General features: G+C 40.0%; 2 protein-coding genes across 10 annotated transcripts; both read left to right on the forward strand.

Moving 5' to 3' along the window:
* The first annotated feature begins 1,741 nt into the window (after positions 1-1,741).
* LOC121992702 (thaumatin-like protein 1) lies at positions 1,742-13,406 on the forward strand. 9 transcript variants are annotated; one of them, XR_006114982.1, is made up of 23 exons: positions 1,742-2,033; positions 2,113-2,215; positions 2,296-2,372; positions 2,449-2,637; positions 2,712-2,831; positions 2,919-2,981; positions 3,061-3,192; positions 4,265-4,429; positions 4,607-4,684; positions 5,055-5,132; positions 5,732-5,800; positions 5,905-5,994; positions 6,111-6,206; positions 6,448-6,518; positions 7,983-8,111; positions 8,195-8,271; positions 8,352-8,392; positions 9,356-9,430; positions 9,524-9,681; positions 10,377-10,493; positions 10,570-10,645; positions 10,720-10,802; positions 11,471-11,915. XR_006114982.1 is itself a non-coding variant. In XM_042547228.1 (23 exons), exons 1-23 carry the CDS (start codon positions 1,830-1,832, stop codon positions 11,742-11,744), a joined length of 2,553 nt encoding a protein of 850 aa, XP_042403162.1. In that variant the 5' UTR covers positions 1,742-1,829; the 3' UTR covers positions 11,745-11,915. The 9 variants fall into 9 exon arrangements, 5 of the variants coding, with proteins under 5 accessions (XP_042403162.1, XP_042403163.1, XP_042403165.1 ...); XM_042547228.1 differs by having other exon boundaries at positions 10,377-10,481; XR_006114983.1 differs by having other exon boundaries at positions 6,448-6,499; positions 7,968-8,111; positions 8,352-9,430.
* Positions 13,407-20,866: 7,460 nt separating this feature from the next.
* On the forward strand, positions 20,867-23,486 carry LOC121992703 (subtilisin-like protease SBT1.6). Its single transcript, XM_042547233.1, has one exon. The coding sequence runs from the start codon at positions 20,906-20,908 to the stop codon at positions 23,282-23,284; it is 2,379 nt and encodes a 792-aa protein (XP_042403167.1). The 5' UTR covers positions 20,867-20,905; the 3' UTR covers positions 23,285-23,486.
* Positions 23,487-26,342: the final 2,856 nt, after the last annotated feature.

The raw sequence follows: 26,342 nt of genomic DNA on the forward strand, positions 1-26,342 counted from the left end.
GGAAATCATTATAAATTTAATGAAGTATTTAAAAAAAAGTAAACTTTTTAATTCATCAATAACTTTTTTTATAAAACTCTTTAATAAAATAATTAATTTTTTTTCTTCGTCCCGTTTGCTCGATTCGATTCAATTTATTTTAGTTTAAATAAAGAAAATTAAATTTTTTATTTTTATTTAGAGAAAGCGTAATTTAGAAATTAGACGTGTCTTTTATAAAAATTAAAGTAGGATGTGCCTTTGAAAAGTGGGAAAATACTATAGTCTAAAAGGTCACGGAGCGTTTTAGTTAAAGTATCCTGTTAATCTTTATAATAGTTAAAAGTAAATATAAATGTCTCAATAAAATATTGGTGCAATTGTGAATTAAGCACTTAACTAAAGTCTCACCCATCTTTCAATTTAAATATTATAAAATTTATTACAGACATAATAAAAATAAAAGTGGCAATTTTTTATATGATGTTTCCATTTTCATATTTACTCTAAATTATTTAAAAGTTAAAATATTTTAATCTATATTAATGGGAAAATTCAAAGTGACAAAGTATTATATTATTATTAAATAAATCATTTTTGGAATTGTCAACCAATCGATGCTGTCCGAAAATCGGAGAGACGGATGTTGGAGACGTGACACTCTTACTGATTTTTGGTGGACTTCGCTCTCGCTTGCAACACAAGCAATGTCAGTGTCGAGCCAGGTAAGGGGTCCCCGGCAATGACCCTCTGACGCTCAAGTCATTCTCCGATGGAGTAAGAAGAAACAAAGAGAACTGTAGCGCAACAGTAGAAATCACGAGAAAAGTATACCTCCGTCGATGCTTGGACCCCCCTTTATATAGGGCTCCTGTAGCGTGTGTGCACGCTTCTCAAAGCAGGCACACTTTCTCAAACTTTCCCTGAAAAGATATGTTAGTATAGTGTCCCTGAGACAGTACCTTAACGGACCGAGCATATCTCTGAAGTGACAGTGGAAACTTTCGGCGTACGATCCTCTGTCTGACTATGCGGCCTGTCAGTGACACTAGCTCCCAAAAGGATGTCGAAGGATATCCCACTGTGTTTATTATTTGGCCGAACGAAATGGCCGCTCAGCTAGAATTATGCTATCCCTGTGCTATCTGTTGCCACGCCGAGCGGGATAGCCGCTCGACTAAAAGTCTGCTGTCGCGCTGAGCGGGAGAACCTCTCGGTCGGAATCCGCTGTCTTGTTCTGTCGCCGGGCCGAGAGGGAAGGCCACTCGGCCGGAACTCACTGTCCGTATGCTCAACTGATGTGAACTCTGCTGTTAGGCCGAGCGAGGGAGCCACTCGGCTCGGCTTCTACGCATCCCTTGAGTGTCGATTTGATTACTCCCTGTGCCTAAGACGATGGATCAATGTTCAACCCCCGATCGACATATAACTCGTCCGATCGATCAACAATATTTACCCGTTGATTATCTTGACTTTGACCTCTATATAGCAGTAGGGTGGGGCCTGCTTAATCATTGCATCACCAATAATATTTTTGACTGAGTTTATTAATTCAATATGATAAAATATTGTGAAGCAATATTTTATGTTAATATTATAGTAAAACATATTTTATTTAATATAATTTGTTTCCGGTTTTTAAGACCCTGTTTTTCTTTAAAAAATAATAATAATAAAAAACTCTGAGGTTCCCATCACCTCTGGTAACAGGTACATTAGCTCCTCCGCCTCCGCTCCTAATTCTTATATTTCATATGGAAAATAACGTCCTGTTCATCGCCCGCCGCCATTTCTGTTTCTTGAAAGGCTTCCAAAACCCTAAACCCATCGGGGATTGCTCGTCGGTTTAGATGGGAATTCCGGCTTTTTACCGGTGGCTGGCCGACCGTTACCCCCTTTCCGTGGTGCAGGTCTGCGAAGAAACTGCCAAAATGGTCAATGGGGTCCGGATCCCAGTAGACACTACCAGGCCGAACCCTAACGGCGTCGAGTTCGACAACCTCTACCTGGATATGAACGGCATCGTCCACCCTTGCTTCCATCCGGAAGACCGGGTAAATCTCAGTATGGTGTGGGTTTATCGGATTATCGCAAAGTTGTTTCCTTTGCTGATCTGCTTCGTCTATTCTTTAGCCTGCTCCCAAGTCGTATGATGAAGTCTACAAAGCTATTTTTGCTTACATTGATCACATTTTCTCCATGATTCGTCCCCGGAAGCTCCTGTACATGGCAGTTGGTGAGTTAAGATCGTGAAAGATCAAATTTTGAAGTGAATTAATGTTTCGTTGTTAACTGTTAATTTGCTGGATTTTATAGATGGAGTGGCACCCAGAGCAAAGATGAACCAGCAACGGGCGAGGAGGTTTAGGGCTGCTAAAGATGCTGCAGATGCGGTTGGATTCTTATGAAATTTGAATTTTTAAGCTCTCAAGTACATACATTGGTTCTTATTGGGAATAAAATCCCCAGGAAGCAGAAGCAGAGAAGCTGAAGGATGAGTTTGAATCGCATCTTGAGAAATTTTGTCATCAACAAACGAGCAAAATGGATTCTAATGTCATCACGCCTGGAACTTTGTTCATGGATTGTTTGTCGTCTGCTCTTCGGTACTATATTTGTTTGAGATTGAACAAGGATCCTGGATGGCGGAGTGTTAAGGTATAACTCAAGTCAATTCTACTAACTGTGTATGTTTGTGCAACATACCTATTTAATATCAGTGTGTTCCATAGGTCATTCTTTCTGATGCTAGTGTGCCGGGTGAGGGTGAACACAAAATAGCAGCATATATTCGCTCCCAGAGAAATCTTCCTGGTTTTGATCCAAACACAAGACATTGTTTGTATGGTTTGGTAAACCATCTCCTATATTCCTTCAGTCAATTTGTTTTTACTGTTTCACTACTATATTTATTAGCTTAAAAATGTTGTTTGTTTCAGGATGCTGACTTGATAATGCTTGCTCTAGCAACACACGAGATACATTTTTCTATTTTAAGAGAGGTTTGTTCTTGCAAACATTACATGTTCTACATACACCTGATTTTGGTTCCAAATTTTGTTGATTTAGTTGATTATGTAGGATGTACGTGTTGCAAAATTTGATCAAAGAAATTCAAAATCTGTTTACAAAAAGAAGTGTTCAAATAAAGGAGAAGAAGGAAAAGAGTCCAATCATGACATTGGTTATGAAGATTCAAGAAAGAAGTTCCAGGTTTGTGCTTGACTTACTCCAACCTCTATACCTGCCATTAGACTTGTACTTTCATTGAAAAATAGCTTCATCTTTATTCTTGATCATTTTTTTTGGAAATATAACCTACAAGTTTATATTAGTTGAAAATTTTGATAACATCACGTTCAAAATCTTTCTACTTAGTTTTAATTCTTTAAAACATATCTGTAGCCTAATATGGAAGCATGGGGAATGTTAAGTTGAACTGTAAACAAATATTCATGACACTTTCCTTAGGCAAGAATTTAGCTGTGAAGGCTAACAAGATGTTTTTCCTGCAACTAAAATAAGTGAGTGATTTGTATAAAGTGCTATTTGAGTATAGATAAAGATGTTATAACCTATAACTAATGTTGAATTGTTTCTCAAAAATATCTTTACTTTGACCTATATTGTGATCTTCACAACTGAATTGTTGCATGAAAAAAGTGATACCTTACAGCTAGTTATTATGGTCATATTGAGCTAATAAATAAGGAGGTAGAGGACACGTGCAGAGGATAAGATTCAAAGTGGTCATTTTGAGTCCAAATGGTCAACAATAACCAATGCTTTTTTGGGTGGCCTTTTATCTCCTGTAATTCTAGTCAGCAAAACCTGTGCAATATGATATGGAGGTTGATATGGAGATTCACCTAGTTGTACCTACACTTGGTGTCGCTTAGCATGGCTTGTCTTTGCTTTTGTCCTTTTGTTGAATCATGCTAGGAACCACTTCGGAGGATTCTTCTGGTACTTTAAGTGAATACTATGTTAGTGCAATTGTTCAAAAATATTCAGCATGGAATGTGATGTCCATATTGTCACAAGAAAAAAAAAGTACATCGACATTTTGAACTTTCCATTGAAGGCTTTTAATATTACAAACTAAAAATTCTAGGAGATCCTATTAATGCAAAAAATGAATGAAGTTGACAATAGAAGCCCTCCATCTCCACACATCTTCCCTCACACTTTAGTTCATATTGGAATTTCTGTTTGATTTTGTTTATAGCCTTCATTCCAGTTATTATATCTATGAAATATATCTAAAATTTGTAATTTTGTGCAGTTTCTCAATATATGGATTTTAAGAGACTATTTGCAGCACGAATTGAAAGTATTTGGTGCAAATATGAAGATTGACTTGGAGCGTTTGATTGATGATTTCGTTTTCATTTGTTTGTTTGTTGGAAATGACTTTCTTCCCCATGTTCCTTCTCTCGAAATTTCAGAGGTTTGATATTCTTATGTCTTTCTTATTCTTTAGTGAATTTATAGATCAATGTTTTTTTGATATAATGTTGGTGAATACAGTACTACAATAGTTTATTATTGATTTCATAATAGTTGTAATTGTTTGATTCATCTTGTTGACAAGTTGATACCTTCAATCTCTTTAATAATCATACAGGGAGCAATTGATCTTCTTACGATGGTCTATAAAAAGGAATTTGCTGCAATGGGTGGCTATTTAACAAATTCTTTTGAGGTTTGCTAGATCGCTTTAATTGTTTATTTCCTTTAATTTTCATTTTAGAATAGTATTCACAACATCAACCGCGTAGAACAATTTAGGGATTACTTATTACTGTCTAACCGGCTCTTTTGGAGTTTCACTAGATAAATTTAATTCGATGCCTTTTTTTCATTTTCAACTATTACTTTGCAACCTCTACTATTTAGATAGAGATTTTTTTTATTTATAGGTAAAAGGCAATATTTTTGAGATCTATGATTAATTTAACTGCATATGTATTGTAAAAATAATATCATCATTATCTCATTTCTAATATGAACTTGTCGTTCAAATTGGTGTAATGTGTGGCAACAGCAAATACTTGAATTCCTTATTTTTGTAGGTGAATCTAGAGCGAGTTGAACACTTTCTTCAAGTTGTTGGATCTCATGAAAGTGCCATCTTTCGAAAGCGGGTCCAGGTGTCTTACTGTTTCTATAACCCTGAAATTTTAGCTTCAATCATAAACGGAATTGTTTTCCTTGCATTTTTTTGGAAAAGTCTATCCCTGCACTTCCATTAGTTTACCCTAGATGTTAATATGCACCTTGGTAACAGTGATGAATGCGTGTCATACTGTTTGTAAGGAATAATTCTCAGAAATTTCGCAATTATGTTTCTTGTTTAGTTATGGATTATTTGACAGAGTGCACACATCTGTAGAAAAATCAAATGACTTGGATTAATTGTATATGAATGATAGATGTGGTTAATATAAACTTGGATGTAGTTGATATTTCTTCCAGATACTATTAAAGCATATCAAAGTTGAGAATACATGATTGGATAAGACTTAAATGCAACATGACTAAGGGCAGACTTAGCTACGTGTGATACTAAATTGCAATTAACAGATAGAGGGATATAAATTAGGTCCTAGTAGCATGCTATCAAATTTAGGCTATTCAGCCTTTCACCACAGCCTAGTTTGTAATCTTAGTTTCTTGAATAAATAACTAATTATGTTTCTTGACTAAACAACTAATTATGTCTTACAAATTGCAACTTGCATATCTACAGTTACAGAAAGAAAGAAATAGTCATTCCAAGGGTCCTAATTCCATGGCAATTGAGCCACAAGTAGAATGTGTAAGTTAATGTTCTTACAATCTTGTTGTCCTCACTATCCATTTTCAATAGCTTTTATCATAAGTTTTCGGGAACAACTTTATAAATACGAATTTATGATGTAGGCATGGATGGAGAGCTTTGAGAGGTCTTCAAATTCATTTGGCAGAAATATATCAGATAGAATATCATGTGCCACTGCAGAACATTTTCAGGTTATTTTATTGTTCTCTTTATGCTTTTTCTGCAAGCTGGTGCTAATTACATCAAACGATACTGAATATGTTTATGCAACTCATTCCTTATTGCTCTTTTGGTCTTTTAAGGACAGGTAGGGCAGGGAGAAGAAGATTGGAAGGAAAAGTACTACTCAGAGAAGTTTGAAGTCAACTCTAAAGATGAATGCCAAAGAGTGAAGCAAAATACAGTGAGCAATTTATATTGCTGATTTATTTGAGTTGATCCTCATGCAGTAATTCTTCATTTATATTGTATTCAGTTTATAATTCGTATCCTATTTAATCTTATGATCATGAGATTTTGGTCCTTTAACATTTGACATTTACTCCAGAATTCAGTGATTATTTTTATTTGTCGGGTTTGGTTATAATAAATAAATTTTTTACTTGGAGCCCAACTATTCATATAACAATGTGTATTGGCTGCAGGTAAAACACTATGTGGAAGGTATCTGCTGGGTCATGCACTATTATTATCAAGGTGTCTGTTCATGGCAATGGTTTGTGTTGAGAATTTTTTATTGTCTGTTTTTAGTTTTTCTTTATTTTTCAGGAATGTAATAATGATTATTAATTTATTTTCAGTCAACTCAACTTGATTAAAAATGTAACTAGCAGACAAGTTCATTTATTTACTATCTCCCATTTGCATTATTCAACAGATCTACTGATTTCTTTGATTCACAGAAATGTTACTTGATTGTTTTACTTATTTTAATTTAATCTTACTTGAGGTTTTGTGCCATAAAAGGATTTGGTTTTTATATTTTGCAGTATTGCTTTCTCTTACAATAGGAAAATGGATAAAATTAAATTGTTGTGTATGTGCTCATTAGAACATCTCATCCTTCCATTTGGAATGTGTGCATGGGCTGAGATGAAGCTTTGGATGAAACATGTCTCATTATGATTAATGAGTGCCCATAGTAAGCATGTTGAGGCCACTTGAAGGCAGCTGTGGCTTGAGGGTGTAAATTCCTCACAAAGGATGTCTAGAGCTTGTGATGTCAACTACGTAGGGGTTTTAAATTGGCTCCCACAATAACTCATCAATTAAAGTTGGGTTTGATTACCTGTTTATACTAGTTCGAGTGGGCGCAGATTTTATCTATTCATTCATGTGGATATTACTAATCATGTTTCCTTGGATAGAGTTCAATTGTGAGGGATAAGATTTCTGTAGCTGATCTCAAATATTTTTGACAAACATGGCTTCATGATGATGTTAAGCTTTGTTTGCGGCCCTATCTATTTCATTTACAATTTTTTAATAAGAAAATTGTGATACATGAATAGTAGATGTGTTGATGTATTACTAAGGTTGTCTGGATCATATTAGAGCTCTCAGATTGTGCTTTACCAAGCACCAACTGAACCACTTGCCCATGGAAGCAGATACATTCATGTAACATGTAGAAATATATACATGCGTACTTGGATGCATACATGCATACATGATACATGCACATGCCTAATACAGGTTTATGCTTCTGTTGGTACCAATCAAACTAGCTCGGTAGATTCTTCAGTGTGCTGTTGCACCATTATGGTACAGTTTAGGTTCTGATTAATTTCTGTATAGGCTTTTGTTCCAAATGAATAATACGTCTATTTATAATACACCTTTGGCCTCAAGAGCCTCATGCTCTAACTAAAGTGTTGTTTCTACTACTGCCCTTTGCAAAGGTCTTGATCAAATGCAGCTATAAATTTAACATGACTAGAAATTCTATGCACAATGCCGCCACCAATTAGCTTAATTATCTAATAGCCAGTTAACTTAAGTTATAAATTAGACTCAACTGAAGTTATAAATTGGACTCATTTGAAGTTTATAGTTAAATTCAGTCATTCTCAGTTTATTCTTTTATTTTGTTTTCTTTACGCTCTTGGGTTCTAACTTCTAAGACTAGGTGCTTCTCCTCCAGTCTGATTTTGTCTTGTAAAAGAATTTCATTTTTCAGGTTTTATCCACATCACTATGCTCCATTCGCATCTGATTTTGTTGGTTTGAAGAACTTAGAGATCCAGTTTAAAATTGGTGTTCCGTTCAAGCCATTTGATCAGCTCATGGGTGTACTACCTGCTGCAAGGTTATTGCTGATTTGAATTGGGAATTTGATACTTTCTATTCTGCATCTTATCCTATTTCATGGCTCATGTTATGCATGTTTAGTGCACACGCACTGCCTTCATCTTACAAGGATTTGATGATCAATCCGTCTTCTTCAATAATTGATTTTTATCCAGCAGGTTTGCTTTCAACTGAATGATTCTGTATGTATTTCATTTGAAATATTCATTTGCTGATTTGATATGTTGGGTTTCTGCAGATTTTGAGCTTGATTTGAATGGCAAGCGTTTCTCTTGGCAGGTTTTTTTACATTCCACATCTTTTCGTAATTAAGTTGATGTATTTATTCCATATACAACTGACATTGTATTGTTTGCCTTCCAATTAAAATTCCAAGTAGCCTTTGATTCTATTATCAACTTGCCGGTTTGTTTTACTTGTTTCAGTCATATGCATGCAACTTTAGTCCCCCCAGTATCAGTTGAGGTTCGATCTGTTTTGGCCTGTTCCATAAAAATTCCTCTTTTTTTCAGCCAGTATGGGCCAAGATAGATCGGCATGGGTGGTCATGTTCATCCATGCCAGTACTTCACCTCTCTCAGTTGATTTGCAGAATGAGACACAGGCATACCTATTGAAATGACATGATATTTAGATCTTGATATAACTTTAACTAAATATTAATAGTCATAATATATTGTTATTATCAACTGAAATTGCCCTTTCATTACTTTTTGTCTTTTCCCAGTTTAATGCTTGAGCAATTTTTGTCTTCTATTTTTTTTTCATGTTCAGTTTAACCTCTAAAGTCTAAAGGAGATGTGGAAATGCTAGTTTCTGAAAAGTATTTTAAAAGTTGTCATTTACAGAATAGTAGGTAGTAAAGGAACATTCTTCACTACATCATTGAGATGTGAGATCTGTGGTGCCTTTCTTTTGTCAAATTTCAGTTTATTTTTCTCAGGGTGGTAAACAATAATTTCTCTTTCCCCTCCCTCTACTCTGTGTCAGTTTATTGGAGGTAAGGAATATAAGAAACAGAGAAAGACACTGATGGCCATTGTTAAAGTTTTCTTCACATAGTCTTAGCAAATAACTGTTTATCTATATATATATATATATATATATATATATATAATAGTTCTATTGTCCTTTTAGCAAGGAAACGTACATGTTTGTGGCAAATATTAGAGTTAGAAATAATTTGCTATATGATTGTTCTATCTAGACTAATTATGCACTCTAATTCATTTACTTATCCAGGCTGTATGTAAACTACCATTTGTTGATGAATCACGACTTCTTGCAGAAATAAAAAGAGTTGAAGACACGCTAACGGTAATATACACTTGTTTGTGTTCTCATGGGTTTTTGTTTCAGTGGTGTTTTTTTGGGTTCTTGCATCCTTCAAGCTGATCCTCAAGTTTCTAGGAGGAGGAAAAGGAAAGAAACAGCTGGACTATGGATGTGCTCTTTGTTCATTTCTCGCATCCATTAACATCAAAGATCCTATCCTTTTATCAGAGGAAGAAGGATAATCCAAAACTGGGAAAGGCCAAACTCAAAAAGAGAATTGATCCGGAAATCAGGTTCTTTGTCAGCATAGATATCTCACTATATTTTTTTAGCAAAAATGCTAAATTGGTTACGAATGGCTGAATTATCATAAGCATTATACCTCCTGTCAGAGGATATCCTATTCCTTTCCTCTGCTTTTCTTATTTGATTAACTAGATCAATTAGGGAGTGTGGCTTAAGTTTTCCGAGTTCTTGTTAGAAATGATAAATTGCTCATCTTTGTAGAGCCATAGTACTAATAGCTTGTGCATATTCAATGAAATTATTTTCACAGTATTGAAGTGGAAGGGGAAAAAATGATTTGACAATGTATCCATGTGTAATACAGAGAACGAAAATGGCTGTTGGCCTTGGTGACACTTCCTAGTATATCGTGGCATATCTGACCCTTCTCACATTAGTTGTATATCTCACCAAAGTGTTATTTACATTAGATGACTACAATGTTGAGGGTAGATATAGGTTAACCTGGACTCAGAATGGGTTTTTCCTGAAATTTTCTTTCATGAACCATTTTTCTCAAGTTCTTTATGCATCTATAATAAGATTTCTGAATAACCTTGAGAATTTGCTATATTCACCATGTTTGATTGATCCTGTTAGAAATTGGAGTTTCTTTCTGCCAATTTCTTTTATGCTTTTCGTATTTGTTTTTAATGTTAAGATCTCCATGGAGTAAATATTTTGTATGCTTGTTTCTCTGCAGTGATGGGATGAACGGACTCATTTATATTTCAGATAAGACAATGTTTTCTTTTGAGATTTATTCACCTGTCGAGGGCATGGAAGCAATAACTCAAAACAAAACCATGTGAGGAATTAGGTGCATATCTTGCTTATTGCCTGCTTTTGGTCGTGGAGATTTTTTTTTTAATCCTTGAAATTGTTTTTGCTTGTAGATCCACGTATTTCAAAGCTCCTTCTATCCAAACTCATATTGCCAGACTACCAGATGGCATCACCTTACCCAATAAGGTAAAGATGGTCCTGCACTCTTTATATTCTTCGTCTGAGTTTGCTGACTTATGTAATAACTTGTTTAATGGCAGTCCATCAGCAAAAAACATATTCCACCAGTGCCAGGACTGTGGCATGAGACATTGATATCAAAGAGGCAAGCGCATCTCAATAGGTGAGTTTCTACAAAATTTTATACTAGAATCCCCTTCATCAGAGATTTAGTTAAGGCAATTTCCAATAATTACACATGCAATGCTAATCTTGGAATAGTTTTAGTTTATATAAGGAACTGGAATGCCTAATAGAATCAACTCGTGGCACCTTGCAAAATTGTACTTAGTCTGTGACATCTGTTTATAGTGCCAACATACAACAAAATCAAATCGTGACATTTTCTATCAGTGCTGTAGCATGGGGTGTCAACTAGCTCGGTTAATAAGGTCTTCGAAGTTATTGCCAAGGTCTTGGTTTGAGACATGCTTTCACCTAAATGTGAGTGTCTAAGGGCTGTCGTATCTATCATTTGAAAAAATTGAAATGCAACACCCTTTTAATACAAAATAAAGACAATGTCATCTTGATCAAACTGTGGCAGTCACTATAAATAAATGTATAACTGAATCGTCGCTCCCGGCACCTGCTATCATCAAACAGTGAGATTTTATCAAACCAAACTATTTTGAGATTGGTGCTACACATCAGTATACAAGAGTCTCTTTGTTTCGCCAAATCTTCATATAAGTTTTATTTCTCAAGTTTTGTCAAGCCATGTGTTTCTTCCATGTTCTGTAATTCTCCATTCACTATCAATTTTTTCTTGTCATTTGATTGCATCCACAGGCCTATTCCTCATGCAATTGAGGGTCATCTTCTATTGAAATTGGCTCACAAACTCGTAACAAATTACTACGGCGAAAAGATGAAGCAAGATTCGGTAAGACTCGACAAGAAAGCATTTGATGATAAATGCAACAAGAAGCTCAAGGAGCTAACAACCACTATCAGCATTCTTGGGAAGAGAAAATGCAGGGGCCAAGAACATAACCAAAACACCAACAAAAGGAGGCATCACAAAACTAAGGGAACAAATAGACGCAAACGTAGAAGGAACTAGTTTGATTTTGTTGTACATTTGTTATTGAACCTATAAATTATCTGCTCCATCACAAAACTAAGGTTACATTCTTTATTCTTGCCATCAGGAAACGATGTCGAGCAATTTCATTACTTTGCTCTTTTTTGTTGCACTGAAATTAACTTTAAATGCATCACTTAAATTTGATCAGGCCCAGTGATTCCCTATTTGTTTTTTCTAACTGGAGAAAAAGCCAAATCTTTGCTATAAATCGAGCTTTTCGATCCTCTCACTGTTTTTCCGTATTTATGTAGTTGATAATTGATGGGTGGTGCTGCTTCTTCACAATCTCTCCTTCCTTGCTCATCGTCGTTCTCCGGCGACAGAATTGATCGGTTCTTGTTTTAATTCTCTGCAGCGATTATGCTTCGTTTCGCCGTTCTTCTTCTTCTTCTTCTTGTTCTTTTCCTGTGCTGTTGTTTCCATGGAGGTAATGAAGATCTTTGGTTTTGTTGGAAATCTTTTGTTTGTTGGATAATTGAAACAGTTTGCGGTTGGTTTGGTGGCGCAGGGGAAGGCGCGACGTTCACATTTGTGAACAAGTGCGGCGAGACAGTGTGGCCGGGGATTCTCTCCAACGCCGGTAGGCCCCGGCTGCAGACCACGGGCTTCGAGCTGGCCTCCTCCGCGTCTCGCGCCGTCGCAGCCCCCGGCGGCTGGTCCGGCCGGTTCTGGGCCCGCACCGGCTGCTCTGCCGGTGGCAGCGCCGGAGGTTGGAGCTGCGCCACCGGGGACTGCGGCACCGGCCGCGTGGAGTGCGACGGTGCCGGAGCCGCCCTGCCGACGACGCTAGCGGAGTTCACCCTGGCGTCGGCGGCGGCGGGGCGGGATTTCTACGACGTCAGCCTAGTGGACGGCTACAACCTGCCGGTGCTGGTGGAGGCCAGCGATGGCCAGGGGTGCCCCGCAGCCGGCTGCCTGGTCGACGTGGGCCAGCGCTGCCCGGCGGAGCTGCGGGTGGCGGGGCAAAGCGGCGCGTGCCGCAGTGCCTGCGACGCCTTCGGCAAGCCGGAGTACTGTTGCAGCGGCGCCTTCGCCAGCTCGGCCACCTGCCGGCCGACCGTCTACTCGCAGGTCTTCAAGGCGGCGTGCCCCAATTCCTACAGCTACGCCTTCGACGACCCCACCAGTATCTTCACTTGCTCCGGCGGCGCAGACTACACCATCACCTTCTGCCCTCTTTCCGTTCCAAGGTGCACAAACAATCACCTTTAAAATTGCTTTTTTTTCCCCTTCCATTTCATTCTTGTACGAAAGCATAATCAATCTCCGATCTTTTCCCGATCACCAAAAACAGCGTGAAGTCATCAAGAAATTCTTCTTCCTCGCCGTCATCAACTTTCACAACAACTAGCAGTGGCAGTAGTTCGACGTCAACGTCAAGGCCGGCGGACGGCATGATGCTAGGCGGCGACGATCCTTGGCTCGCAAATTTGGCCACCGACGACGCAATCCCCTCGGCGAACAGCCTCTCGTTCTTGTGCCACGCATTAATCCTCGCCGCAACGGCGTGCGTGGCTCGATTTCTGCTGCTGTAGGCGATCTGATTCAACTGTTCATGTATCACATTAACAGGAGAAATGTATCAGATTCTTTTAAAAAAAATAATCAAAAATCAAAAGGGGCGCCGCTCCTGTTTTTTTTTTTTAATAAAAAATTTTAAAAAAAACGCCCATTTAATATTTTTATCTCAAAAATACTTTTTAAGCGACTTTAGAATTCAAAATTTAGGTCGTATAGAAGTTATCCGGTAGCTCTAAAGTAAGGATTAGTTTAAGATTTAGAATTTTAAATTTAAAATCTCTATATTATTATATTAAAATGTTATTTATTAATTTAATTAAAATTATTTAAATTTCATCTAAATTATTTTAAATAATAATAAAAAATATTATATAGCTACTGAACCCTAAGTTCTATAATATATAAATTCTAAATTTTAAATCCTCAATTGACTGTTAATAACTATTTGATTTATTGTTTTTCAAAAGGAGGCATCATATTGCGGTTTTTGATTTTTGCAAAAAAAAAAAAACAATGGTTCTTCGTCTTTTGGTGGCGTGTCGCAGTCAAAATCGTAAACAACAGGACCCTTCGCACGCACTGACAAACTTTACACAGTTGCCAACAATCTCTCTGCTAGCGATATTGGACAGTGACGTCTCTAATCACTCAGTAAAAACCTTGCAATACCTATCCAATCACTCAGACACACGACAAAGACAGATTGCATTATATTAAACTGTCTGGACCATCTATTTCATCCACACTGACGAAAGCTTTGGAGGCCATCAAGAACACATAGGTCAGCTCTGAGAAATTAAATTACAGAGCCGTCATATGCTTTTCTCGTGCTCACAACTAATTTGGAGCATATGCTGTGTCCAGAAGATGGATGGCCAAGAGAAATCCCTACACATGCAACACTTTTCTGCTTGATTTTATTCTGCTGGTTTCAGTGATTTTAGTGGAAAAAGAATAAGACATGGAGGAGAAGCAGCCAGCCTCCCTGTGTTGTGAGCTGAATTATTATTATTATTTATATTTTTATTAGATTCCAATAGTTTGGTTTTATGTTTTGCTCATTAAATAAATTCGAAAAGTATGATGATTCTTAATGTGACGCCCACTAAAAATTGAACATTATTATGAGTTCAGAAACATCAACAAGGTAATAAAAAATTCTTGATTTTAACTCTGCAGCATAAGAAAATTAGGAAAATAATACATAGAATTATTTCATATCAACGGGCTTGGTTTACGAATTTATTCCAACTATCAATAAATTCCCAAGATTTTAGGTGGAATAAGAATGATGATTCCTTCCACTTTCCCAAAGTATAATGACGGATTGAGAAGGTCGATAATTAAGAGAGCTGTTGAAGTACTTCTCCTGATGTTAAACCACCACCAAACAACTGAAAGCCAAATACTTAGATCCGACCGAAAATATTCCAAGGACAATTTTTAGGTGGCATGTCTACACCAAAACCTATAAATTAAATTGGGGAAAAAAAATATTTGATTCTAGATTGTAAAATGGTCAATAACTCTAATATATAAATATAAAATTTTATTTTCTAAAAAATATTTATATTAATTTTCTATGTTAAAAATATGATAACTGTACATATTTTTTAAAAATAAGTGGGCTGGGCCAAGCAATAATTAAACCATATTTGAGCCCATGCTGGATGGTAAACTGAAGTCATGGGATCATGTCTGGTTTGATCTGAAGCCTAGGATTGTGGGCTGTGGCTAGTCTAATGTAAAGTCACAGGCGAGCATGATACAGGTAACACTAACTGTAGCAATCCTAGTCTAACTCAGGTTTGAACACAACTTACGTGTTAAGTTTAATCTAAATAATTATAATTTTTAAAATTTTATTTCATAGAAAGCATTTCTATACTTTTTAATTTTTCCCCCTTTTTCCTTATATTTTAATATTTCTTACAAATAAATAAATGGGCACGGGCGTGACTCTTCTAACCTCGAGACCGTATGAAGCTATAGAAAAGAGGTTTAATCAAGCCCATAGTGTGCCGATCCAACTGGCCCATTCTGATACATAACAAGGGACGGCCCATTAAATCACTGTGAAGTCCATTTTATTTCCTAAAATCGTATTGATCACATAATTAGTCTGTATAAATTCTTTATATAGGTGAAAATAAAAAAAAGTGGCCAACTATTTAACGAATGGTGCCTGCTGATGCAGAGACAAGGACTGCCCCTTCCTGCTTGCTCCTTCATTTCTTCTCCACTCGTATTAAAAAAACAGTCGTGCTCGTACTTAATTAATATATATCATCGGCCCAAAATAAAGTAAATCATGAAAAGCATATCTCTTTTTTCAAATAAATACAATAAAAAGCTCCATCAAATATTTTTAATATCAGTGTTATTTATTTTTTTATACCACGTATTTAATTTCTATAGCCCGATTAATCCTGAAATAGGTAAATTCAGAAAGTGATAACTCCTGACGTCACAGCCCAACTTGATCTATGTATCAATTGGATATGTATTAATTATCCGGATATGTGTAAATGAAAAAAAAAAAGATGGAAGAAGCCTGAAGCTCTATTATAACGTATGATTTTAGTCTTAGTCTCACATGAGACTCTTTTTTATTAGGGATGGTAATAGGATGAGGTGGGGTGAGGCGGGGCGGGACGGGGAACAGATTTGTTATTTCTATTCTTGTCCCGTTTTCATTTTTTTGGATTCGGGGATTCCCCGAATCTGAACCCACGGGGATCAAATCCCTATCCCCGCCTCATTCCCAAATTTAATTTATATTATTATTATTTAATAATAATTATTAATGATAATATTAATATTAATATAATATTAATAATATTAATAATATTATTATTATTATTATTAATATTTCTAAAAATTTTAATATTAACACTATTATTAATATTTTTTTAAAAAAAATCATATTATTATTTATTATTATTATTATTAATAATATTCAGGGTGGATTCAGGGATGGAGAAAATATTCTCATACCCGCCCGAACCCGCCCCATCCTCGAAAAATCGGGGATCCCCATTCCCATTTCGGATTTTCCCCGTAGGGCCCCAAACCCGCGGAGAAAATTGTCATCCCTATCTCTCACATATGGTTATGCAAGGATGCAAATCCAGAGTCTAGATTGTACTAAACCAAGTTGACTCGTGTGCGAGCACGACCTGCACACGCCGAATGCTTGACCAGTCAAGACAAAATTAACCCAAATGAAACAACTAACATTTTGCTACATAAACTTTTTTTTCTGCTTATTTAAGTCTGTAACGGATGCATTAAATTAAATATTAATGCAGCCGAGTGAAACGTTGACGTTTCACAACCGGCGAATAATGATCATTAAACGATCATTAATGCTGCTCATTGGTCTAAGCTTCTACATAAGGAGGCTGCGACCATAGGTAAAAGGTTACACGCTCAAAAAGTTGAAGCTCTCCACATACGTTCCCCTTCTCTTCTATCGTACATCTCTTGCTCGGCGAAGTACCCCGTGATAGCAGTCAGGTACCTCTCAGTTAGCCGTGACCATCAATGTTTGGTGGGAATCACGGTTCACAGTTGTATTTTAAGAAACAGACGACTTGAGGAAACTCGAAGCACAGCAGAGGTGGGGCAAATTTGTTTCAAGAAAATTGTGACTCTCACGGGCCTAGGTCCATCCGCTCGATCGGCCTCTGCGTTCGCTCGCCCATTAACTCGATCGGCCTCTGCGTTCGCTCGACCGCTAACTCGATCGACCTTTTCGTCCGATCGGTTGCATGCTTGTTCGGTCGCTCAGTTTGCTCGCCCGCTCGCTCAGTTTGCTCGGGCACTCGCCCAGTTCGTCCGACCGCTTGCTTAGTCCGCTCGGCTGGACACTCATTCGCTCGGTCGTTCGCTCTCTCGGTTTGCTCGATCAGTCACTCGCTCGGCCGCTTGCTCGGTTTGCTCGGCCGGTCACTCGCTCAGTCGCTCGCTTGGTCTGCTCGACCGCTCGACCCTCAGCTCGGTATGACATTTGGCCAATCTGCTTGCTCGACTGCTCTACTCGCTCGGCACTGTGCAGTCTGTCTTCAGTACTTGGTAGAAAATCATCTCATGCTGGTAGCTTGAGATCTCGATAGATAAATTGAATTTAATTTGATATATTTAAATTTGGATAATTTTTCCCACTAGGTAATGCTAAATGGCCAGGTCAGCCAGAATCTATACATGCATATATATGCATGAGCATTTTAGTAATATCATATGTATATATTAATTACATGCATGTACATGCATGCATTATAATTGAGAGATGGAGATTTCTAGCTGGCCAGATTCTGGCCAACAAGATTTACTCTTTCCCAATATCTCCGGTGATCCAGCGGTAAGAACAGGGGACCCCCGTTCTGGGGAGTCAATGCCACGTGGAAGTCAAAAGGCCAGGTGGCCGACCGGAGAAGGATGGCCCGACCGGAAGTCCAAGAAAAGGGTGGATCGATAGGCCGACCGGATAAGGGTGAACCGACCGGCTGACCGGTCGACCGGTGTCTGACTGATGACAAAAGACGCCCCGGCAGGAGTCGGGGTTCCGACGCTCATTAAACAGGATCGCAGGGCCGAGCGGATGTCACGCTTGGCCAAAGACGTAAGGTAGCATACTGCTAACAGTCTCCACAGAACACGTTATCAAGAATCTCCCAAGTAGACCACTATATATGACCGGCCGGACGTAAGTCGAATGCTGGCCGGTCGGATGCCCGTCAGGGAGTAAGGAGAAAAGGACAAGGGACATCTTCTGACAGCAGGCATGCTCTATAATTCGGCCATACTCCAAATCTTACGACCAGGGGTTCCGATGTCCCATCGAAGACGTGCTTGGACTGTAGCAGTATGGGATCAGGTAAGCTCACTGACAGGCCTTTACTCAGGTATGGGCTGAAGACACGTGTACACCTCGGTATGTGTGCACCCGCTTCTCCACAGCCCTATATAAAGGCTCTCATCCTTCGACGGAGGTACGCATTCTACGATTCCTGGAGCCACTTTCTTGTTGAGCTTTGCCTGACTTGAGCGTCGGAGGGTCGCCGCTGGGAACCCCTTCCCGGCCCGACTTCCGTGTAGGTTCGCTGGAGGACCGTACGACCGGTCGGAGATCCACGACAGTGACTCGGGGAGCGCCACGTGCCCAGCGTCCGTTGATTCAGCTTTCGGACAGGATCATCCGGCAACAAATTGTTTTGTCCAATATTATCCTGCGTGGGAATTAAATCCTGATTACTTGAGAAATGCACCATATTTATTACCACACCAAATCCTAGGGGCTACTTTTAATGCTAATATATGATAATTACAGTTAGTCTCATTGACTATCTTTACTTGAAAATTAAATCCTGATTATTTGAGAAATGTACCCTATCTATTATCACACCAAATCATAGGGGTCACTTTTAATACTAATATATAATAATTCTAGTTAACCTCATTAATTATATTTGGAGTGAACTGTAAAGAGCTGTTATAATTATTTTTGAATGATTTTAATTGATTTATAATAATTTTAATAAAGTTTAATTAATTTTGAGATCGTTCGCTATTGTCAGGCATCTCAATCTTTCTTAAATTCTATTTTATAGAAAAAATCTTACTCTTCCCGTAGAAAAAACCTGCCATTACGAAGAAGAAGAATTTTTTTTAAATTCTTTTAATTAGTCACCAAACGCCTATCTCTTGAGATATTTTACTGAAGGAAAAAAAAATGGAAAGTATTTTTAAGTTAAGCCTCTTAATGTAATTTTGAAGATAATTAGTAGGGACATGAAGATTAAATTTGTAAATGGACGCAGTCAAATTGGTAGTTTGATTTGTAGGGTCTGGTCTGCATGTTTCACTAACTGCTTGATTCCCTGATGCACTTTTTTATTTTCTTCCTCTTTTTTGTTTTGTATTATTGGTGTTTTCTTCAGTCTGAAAGAACAAAAATCTATTCTTGTGGGTCATCGTGTCCCAGCTGATTTTTTTTTTTTTTAATAGGAAGGAAAAAAGAGACAGTGAAGGTTGAGTATAGGGATGCCTGACAAGAACACAGGTAAGGCTGCTGGAAAAATGAAAGGAATTTGGGATTGATTCATTTGAAGCCTAACTTTAAGTTAACTGGATAGATTCAAGCCATTACTTGACTCATCACTTTTATCACGAGTCACTTTCTTCTTTCTCGAAAGTCGAAAGTGAAAAAGGAAGGTGTCCGTGTAGTGTTCAATTTTCAATTACGGTGACTGTATGTTATTTTTCTCCGGTGAAATAATAAATTTAAAATGTTGAATCGCTGAAGTATTTTCAGATTTATTTTTGTAGTCGATAGAAATTTTTTAGGAACCGGATCGATTATATTTTAAATTAATCGATGGTAAAGGTTGGATATTTAATACTAACTAATAAAAATAAAAAATAAATACAAAAAAGGAAGACCTCCTTGATTGATTTTAATATAGTGGTAAAGGATGGCTTAAAACAAACAAAAGAAGGAAAATAGAGAAGCAAAAGAGAGAAATACGGTGTGAGTACCTATGCCCTCATGAGTTAAACGACATGAACATAATAATTTTTTACTATAAGATAAGAGGGTGGAGAAAGAACTCGTCAAAGATTGTGCGCATCTCCCATGTGTAGTTCCCCTAAATTCTCAAATTGTGTCTACTCCACGTCCTCCTAAGTTTTGAGGACGTGTTGCGCCACATTTGTCACTCGTCCGCACCCTCAACGGAGTTTTCCATCGGAACTCAATTCAGGTTAGTTGTCGGTCATGTGGCTCCTCTTCTTAGTCTGCTGGTTGAATCCTGTCTTGATCTTATGCCCAGCTGGTCTGATCTGTGTTTCCTCATGAGTCGGGCTAACTCAAATTGAGCTCAGCGGTTGATTAGACTCAAACTCGGCTGTGGTCGGATCAACTAGATCCGACTTCAATTTCAAGTCTGATTACTTTGACTTTAGCTCAGCAACAACTCGACCTGTCCTGACTTCCAAATTTAATCAGGCAAATCCTCAACACTTGAATTATTCAAAAGAAAATGTAAAAGGAAGACTAAACTGACCAAACCTGATATGTACCACATTTTTTTGGTCTGGAAGACTTAATCAAATAGGATCGATTACAATCATGACCTTGATAGTGTGATATACTTAAATCAAGGCTACACATCACTATTGGTAATTACCAACACAAATTAAACTCAACTAGTGGTCGTATCAAATCATCTTTGAATGAAAGAACATATAAGTAACTATTAGAGCAAAAAGATAAATATCCCATGGAATATATAAGTAACTACATAACTATATAGAAGGGTGGATTGACTCAAACGGACCTCACTCAATGGAATACAAAAAGCCAAGTTAAAAGAAACATCCTCCTTTCCACCTACATTCTTCTAATTAAATCAAGGGATAAACCTTAAAATAAGTCATGGAGAAACATTTAAACCTTGGAAAGTATTTATTTATTTATTTATTATTTTCATAAATTAAAAAAATATTAAACCTCATCAACACACCCACACACGAATTGTTCATTTATATATACTTTACCCTTGAAGAGCGGCCACTCCACTGTCCACACTTGACCCATATCGAACACCTGTTCCATGGCTTTCCCCTCTTGCTTCCTTCTTCTGATACTCGCCCTAATAGCGGCGGCGGCCGAAGCGGTGGGGATGGCCGAGGCAACCGCCGCGGCGTCTGGGGCCTCGAGGAAGAAGACTTACATCTTCCGTGTCGACCATCTCGCGAAGCCCTCGGTCTTCCCTACTCTGGCACACTGGTACGCCTCCGCAGCCTTCTCCATCGGAGCCGCCGACCCGCTCCCTCTCCTCCATGTCTACGACACCGTTTTCCACGGCTTCTCTGCCTCACTCTCTGAGATCCGCGCCGTCGCCCTCGCGGCGCACCCTAATGTGCTCGCCGTCTTCGAGGACCGCGTTCGCCACCCGGACACCACCCGCTCCCCGCAGTTCCTCGGCCTACGTAACCAGGTTGGGCTCTGGTCTGATTCTGACTACGGATCTGATGTCATAGTCGGCGTGCTTGACACCGGCGTTTGGCCCGAGCGTCGTAGCTTCTCGGACCGCAACCTCGGCCCCGTGCCTTCGCGGTGGCGCGGCGCCTGCGAGACGGGCCCTGGATTTCCTGCGTCTCTCTGCAATCGCAAGCTCATTGGAGCTAGATTCTTCTCCAAGGGGCACGATGCCGCCTTCGTCGGTGGCGGCGGCGCCGGAATCAACGAAACGGTTGAGTCGCGCTCCCCCCGCGACGCCGATGGCCATGGTACGCACACCGCTTCGACCGCAGCCGGCCGCCACTCTTTTGACGCGAGCATGGCTGGCTACGCTGAAGGCATTGCCAAGGGAGTCGCGCCGAAGGCTCGCGTGGCTACCTACAAGGTTTGCTGGAAAGGCTCCGGATGTCTCGATTCCGACATCCTCGCCGGATTCGATCGCGCTGTTGCTGACGGTGTGGACGTCATCTCCGTCTCCATCGGTGGCGGAGATGGCATGGCCTCGCCTTTCTATCTCGACCCTATCGCCATCGGTTCGTACGGCGCCGTCTTCCGTGGTGTTTTCGTTGCTTCCTCAGCTGGCAACGACGGTCCGGTCTCCATGTCCGTCACCAACCTTGCCCCTTGGCTCACCACCGTTGGTGCTGGCACCATCGACCGCAACTTTCCGGCTGACATTTTGCTCGGCAACGGCCGACGTCTCTCTGGCGTCTCCCTCTACTCGGGGAAGCCACTCAGCGGATCTGCTTACCCGCTGGTCTACCCAGGCAAATCCAGCGGCCTCTCCGCTTCCCTATGTATGGAGAACTCCCTAGACCCCAAGTTGGTTGCCGGCAAGATCGTGATCTGCGACCGCGGCAGCAGCCCGCGAGTGGCGAAGGGACTCGTCGTGAAGGAAGCGGGTGGTGTTGGGATGATCCTCGCTAACAGCGCTTCTAACGGAGAGGGTCTCGTCGGAGACGCTCATATCCTTCCTGCTTGCGCCGTCGGCTCCGCCGAGGGTGAAGCCATCAAGACCTACGCCGCCTCTGTTGCTGCTCCTACGGCCACCATCCAGTTCAAGGGCACAGTGGTGGGCGTGAGGCCGGCCCCGGTGGTGGCGTCCTTCTCCGGCCGGGGTCCCAATGGCATCGCCCCGGCTGTCCTGAAGCCAGACATAATCGCTCCCGGGGTGAACATCCTTGCAGCGTGGACCGGAGCAACTGGACCAACCGGCCTAGACTCTGACGGCCGGAGGATGGAGTTCAACATCCTCTCAGGCACCTCCATGGCGTGTCCGCACGTCAGCGGTGCAGCGGCTCTGCTGAAGTCCGCCCATCCCGACTGGAGCCCAGCGGCGATCCGATCAGCAATGATGACCACAGCAAGCATCACAGACAACCTCCGGCGCCCTCTGACGGACGAATTAACTGGGAAGCCAGCGACGCCGTTGGACTTTGGAGCCGGGCATCTAAACCTGGGTCGGGCCATGAATCCAGGTCTCATCTACGATCTATCAGACGAGGACTACGTTGCTTTCCTCTGCTCCATCGGCTACGATCCGAGGACGGTACAGGTGATCACCCATGTACTAGTGGCATGCCCTGCTAAGAAGCCGACCATGGAGGACCTCAACTACCCGTCCATATCCGTGGCGTTCGACGGAGTGTCTGCCACGAAGAACCAGAGCAGGACGGTGAGGCGGACGGCGACGAATGTGGGGGCGGAATCGTCGGCGGTGTACCGTTCGAGGGTGGAGGTGGCGGCCACGCAGGGACTGGCCGTCAATGTGAGGCCAAGGAAGCTGGTCTTCACTACCGGCTCCAGGAAACAGAGCTTCTCCGTGACGGTGACTGCCACGTCGGCGGCGGCAGCGGCGGCGGCCGGGAGCGACGGAGACGGAGGGGGGCAATACGGTTACTTGGTGTGGTCGGATGGGGCGCATCAGGTTCGGAGTCCAATCGTGGTGTCGTGGATGCAACCGCTGTAGGAGTGACCGTAACGGACAAGTAAAGCTCAAAAGTCAAGGTAATTCTCGATGCTTATTAGGTAAACCGGGTTTATTTGTTAATTAGACCCGTTGGTTTGGATCGCTTTAATGTATGCTGTTTAGTGGAATTTACTAATTCACCCCCATAATATATGAAATCGATCAATCATGCCCCCTCGGGGAAGAAGTAGTTTTATTCTAATGCAGGACTGACATATTAAGTTGTGTTTATAATTAGCAGACTAAATATCTTATTGTCTAAATTGAGAGAGGTATGAGCCGATAATTTCAAGTTGTTAACCGTGCTAGTTTCTATCAAGTGCTATCGAGTCACCGAATGCTAAGTCCAGGTGTTGAATCCAAGTGTTGAGCTTACTGTCTGAGTCACAAAGAAGTTGTAGTATCGCTCGAGTTGATGTTGAGTGCAATTGAGTCTGGAACTGAGTGTTCCCAAGTGGATAATGAGTTTTCCAATTGGATATCGAGTCGGGACGTAAGTCGTCTCGATTTTCTCTCCAGTGGACAATGTGTTTATATCGAGTCAAGACGCAAGTCGCTTGATTTGTTGAGTCGGGAAATGAAGATGCTGAGTCGGAAAAGATTCTTGATTGTTCGAAAAATGAGATGTTGAGATTTGTGTTCAATGCAATTTTTTTGAGATAAATTTGTCCCATCTTTGATTGCGTTTTGACGTTTTCTCTTATTGTCACTGGTGGATGGAGATTTGAGTCTTTGCTATAGATTTTGTAATTATTTATCGATTTTGTTCAAGATCTATCCTCTTATAAGGAATACCTCTCCTATAGCCGTGTTAAATGGTTGATTAAAACTGATTTACTGTCATAATTACCATCTGAATTAAAATGCTACTTGTTTCACCCGAGAAATTACCAATATGACATTAACATTAGTTAATGCATTAGTTATTCACTTGAGTAACTAGTAACATGTAGTAAAATGCTTGTTAATTAGTTTGAGTAAATTTTATCCCGACCAATTATTTGACGTGTACAGATTGTGTTCATACCCTAATCAATTTACTTAAGTATAATCTTAATTTTAAATTAAGATATAATCTATGTATTTATTTATAACATATATATGTACGTGTAATAATATAAATCAACTAACCAGTGTTACAACTATTAACGTGGAACTAAAATTTTCATAGACAATGAGGTTCTTTTCGTCCACCTATTTCCATTCACAATTGGAACGACTAGTCAACGTCGTACTGCCATCAAACTGTCTCGTTGCACCCGTGAATCATTAACAACGACTGCACGAGCACAGTGCATTGGCTCATCCATGCCGACAAAACTAGTCAGTAGTATGGAGGCCTATTGATCATTTCTTTAGAATATGCTCAAACACCTGAAGGCCTATCTCATACTAGTTCAGTCAACAACACTGAGTTTGGTTTTGATTAGCAGTATATTTCTGTTTGAAATAAAGAGACTCATCATCTAGCTTCAATTTATTTCCAGATCGATTGATTTGGAAATTGGAACTACGATATTATGATAAGATGCAGCATTTAGGTTATCACTAATCAGAGGCCAAACTGGTAACAATAGAGATATGAGGGAAAACAGACAGTTCGTGTTGCTGTAGGAGTCCAAGCCGGTGAGTCGATCTGTGGTGTTCCACTAGTTTTTGATCTGGTTGACCATTCTTCCCGGTAATCCCCCCGCATTTAAAGCCCACCTGCCGAATAATTCGTCGTACGATGAAAAGAAAAGAAAATTTGCTTCGTTTCGATCGAATCAATAATCAAATCTGGGCGTTGCATGGCATGCGTACTTGGAGCGGAGGTGGCTCTGGAGGTTGATCGTGAAGCTGTCGCGCTTGGGGCCTGGGCGGAGGTAGGGAAGTTGCAGCGGAGGCGGCAGGTCCTGCCTCGTAGCGCAAAAGGTCGGCGTGGTTGGGTCGTGCTTGCCTTGGGTGGGCTGGAAAGTAGATTCTCTAGATCATTTTTTACAGTCAAAAGAATCTTTTGATGGGGATAAATGATCTTTACTTATTTTATAAATGAAAATTATTCATTCTATCAATACATATAAAGGGATCATCTTCTAAATCGTAAAAAATCATCTAGAGGATCTGATCTATGTGGAGATGCTGAGGCGCTTGTCGGAAGGTACCATGGGCAGTTGAATGCCCGATGAAAATGGGAGATTCGATGGTGGAGCGGAGCGCCACGGAATCTTACAGTTTCTACTGGCGAGGGAGAAAAAAAAACAGCATCAATTTCAATTTCACCTACTCTCGTATAGTCAGAGGTGCTGGTGCTCATGTGGGCTACCACCTTAGTCTGTGACCAACTCAGGGGACAAAGTTGTGTTAAGTAGCAGAGGCGACAATGTCACCGTACACATGCTATCGTCTAGAAGTCTGCCTCAAGTCTGGCCCATTGTCGTCTAGCCTGTCAGAGGTGATTACGGACAATGGTTGTTAGCTAACGTTGTCAGGAACGGTCGAATCTAGTTTGAAGGGGTCTAAGTTGGTGGGATGTTTTCGGACGGGAATGCTCTCAATGTGAGTGTTCAACAGATAGTTTAAGTGTAAACTTACGAAGCACCTACACTCGTGTGGAGCATATACCGAGCAGGTCTCCCCCAAGTATATCAATAATTAAAACCCATGGGATGATGTGTGACCTATGCGACATTTTGGGTTATCTGCCATACAAGACATAGTGTGTCACTCGGAGGACCACCATTTTTTTTTTTTTTTTGCAATATTTTCCATGATATAGATATAATAAATAAATAATTATGTTCTAATTATTATTATGTTAAATTAGTTTTCATTTTTTTTAATCCAAGTTTGACCTTCGATCCAACTAGTCCTCAAGGTGAACAATCTGACCCCATAGACGGGCCACCAAAATCTGAGAAGGGCAAGTAGGTCCTGGATGGCACTCAACGTCACCATTGGTTCAAACTCTGCGGGCGTTCAAAAATGCCCAATGTCAAGTTTAACCCTCGTTACATGAGAATCATCCTTGCATCATTTCATTCTTTATTGAATATTACTTATTGTGAATTATAAACAT

Source organism: Zingiber officinale, chromosome 6B (assembly GCF_018446385.1).
Source record: "Zingiber officinale cultivar Zhangliang chromosome 6B, Zo_v1.1, whole genome shotgun sequence".
In the NCBI taxonomy this organism is placed as follows: domain Eukaryota; kingdom Viridiplantae; phylum Streptophyta; class Magnoliopsida; order Zingiberales; family Zingiberaceae; genus Zingiber; species Zingiber officinale.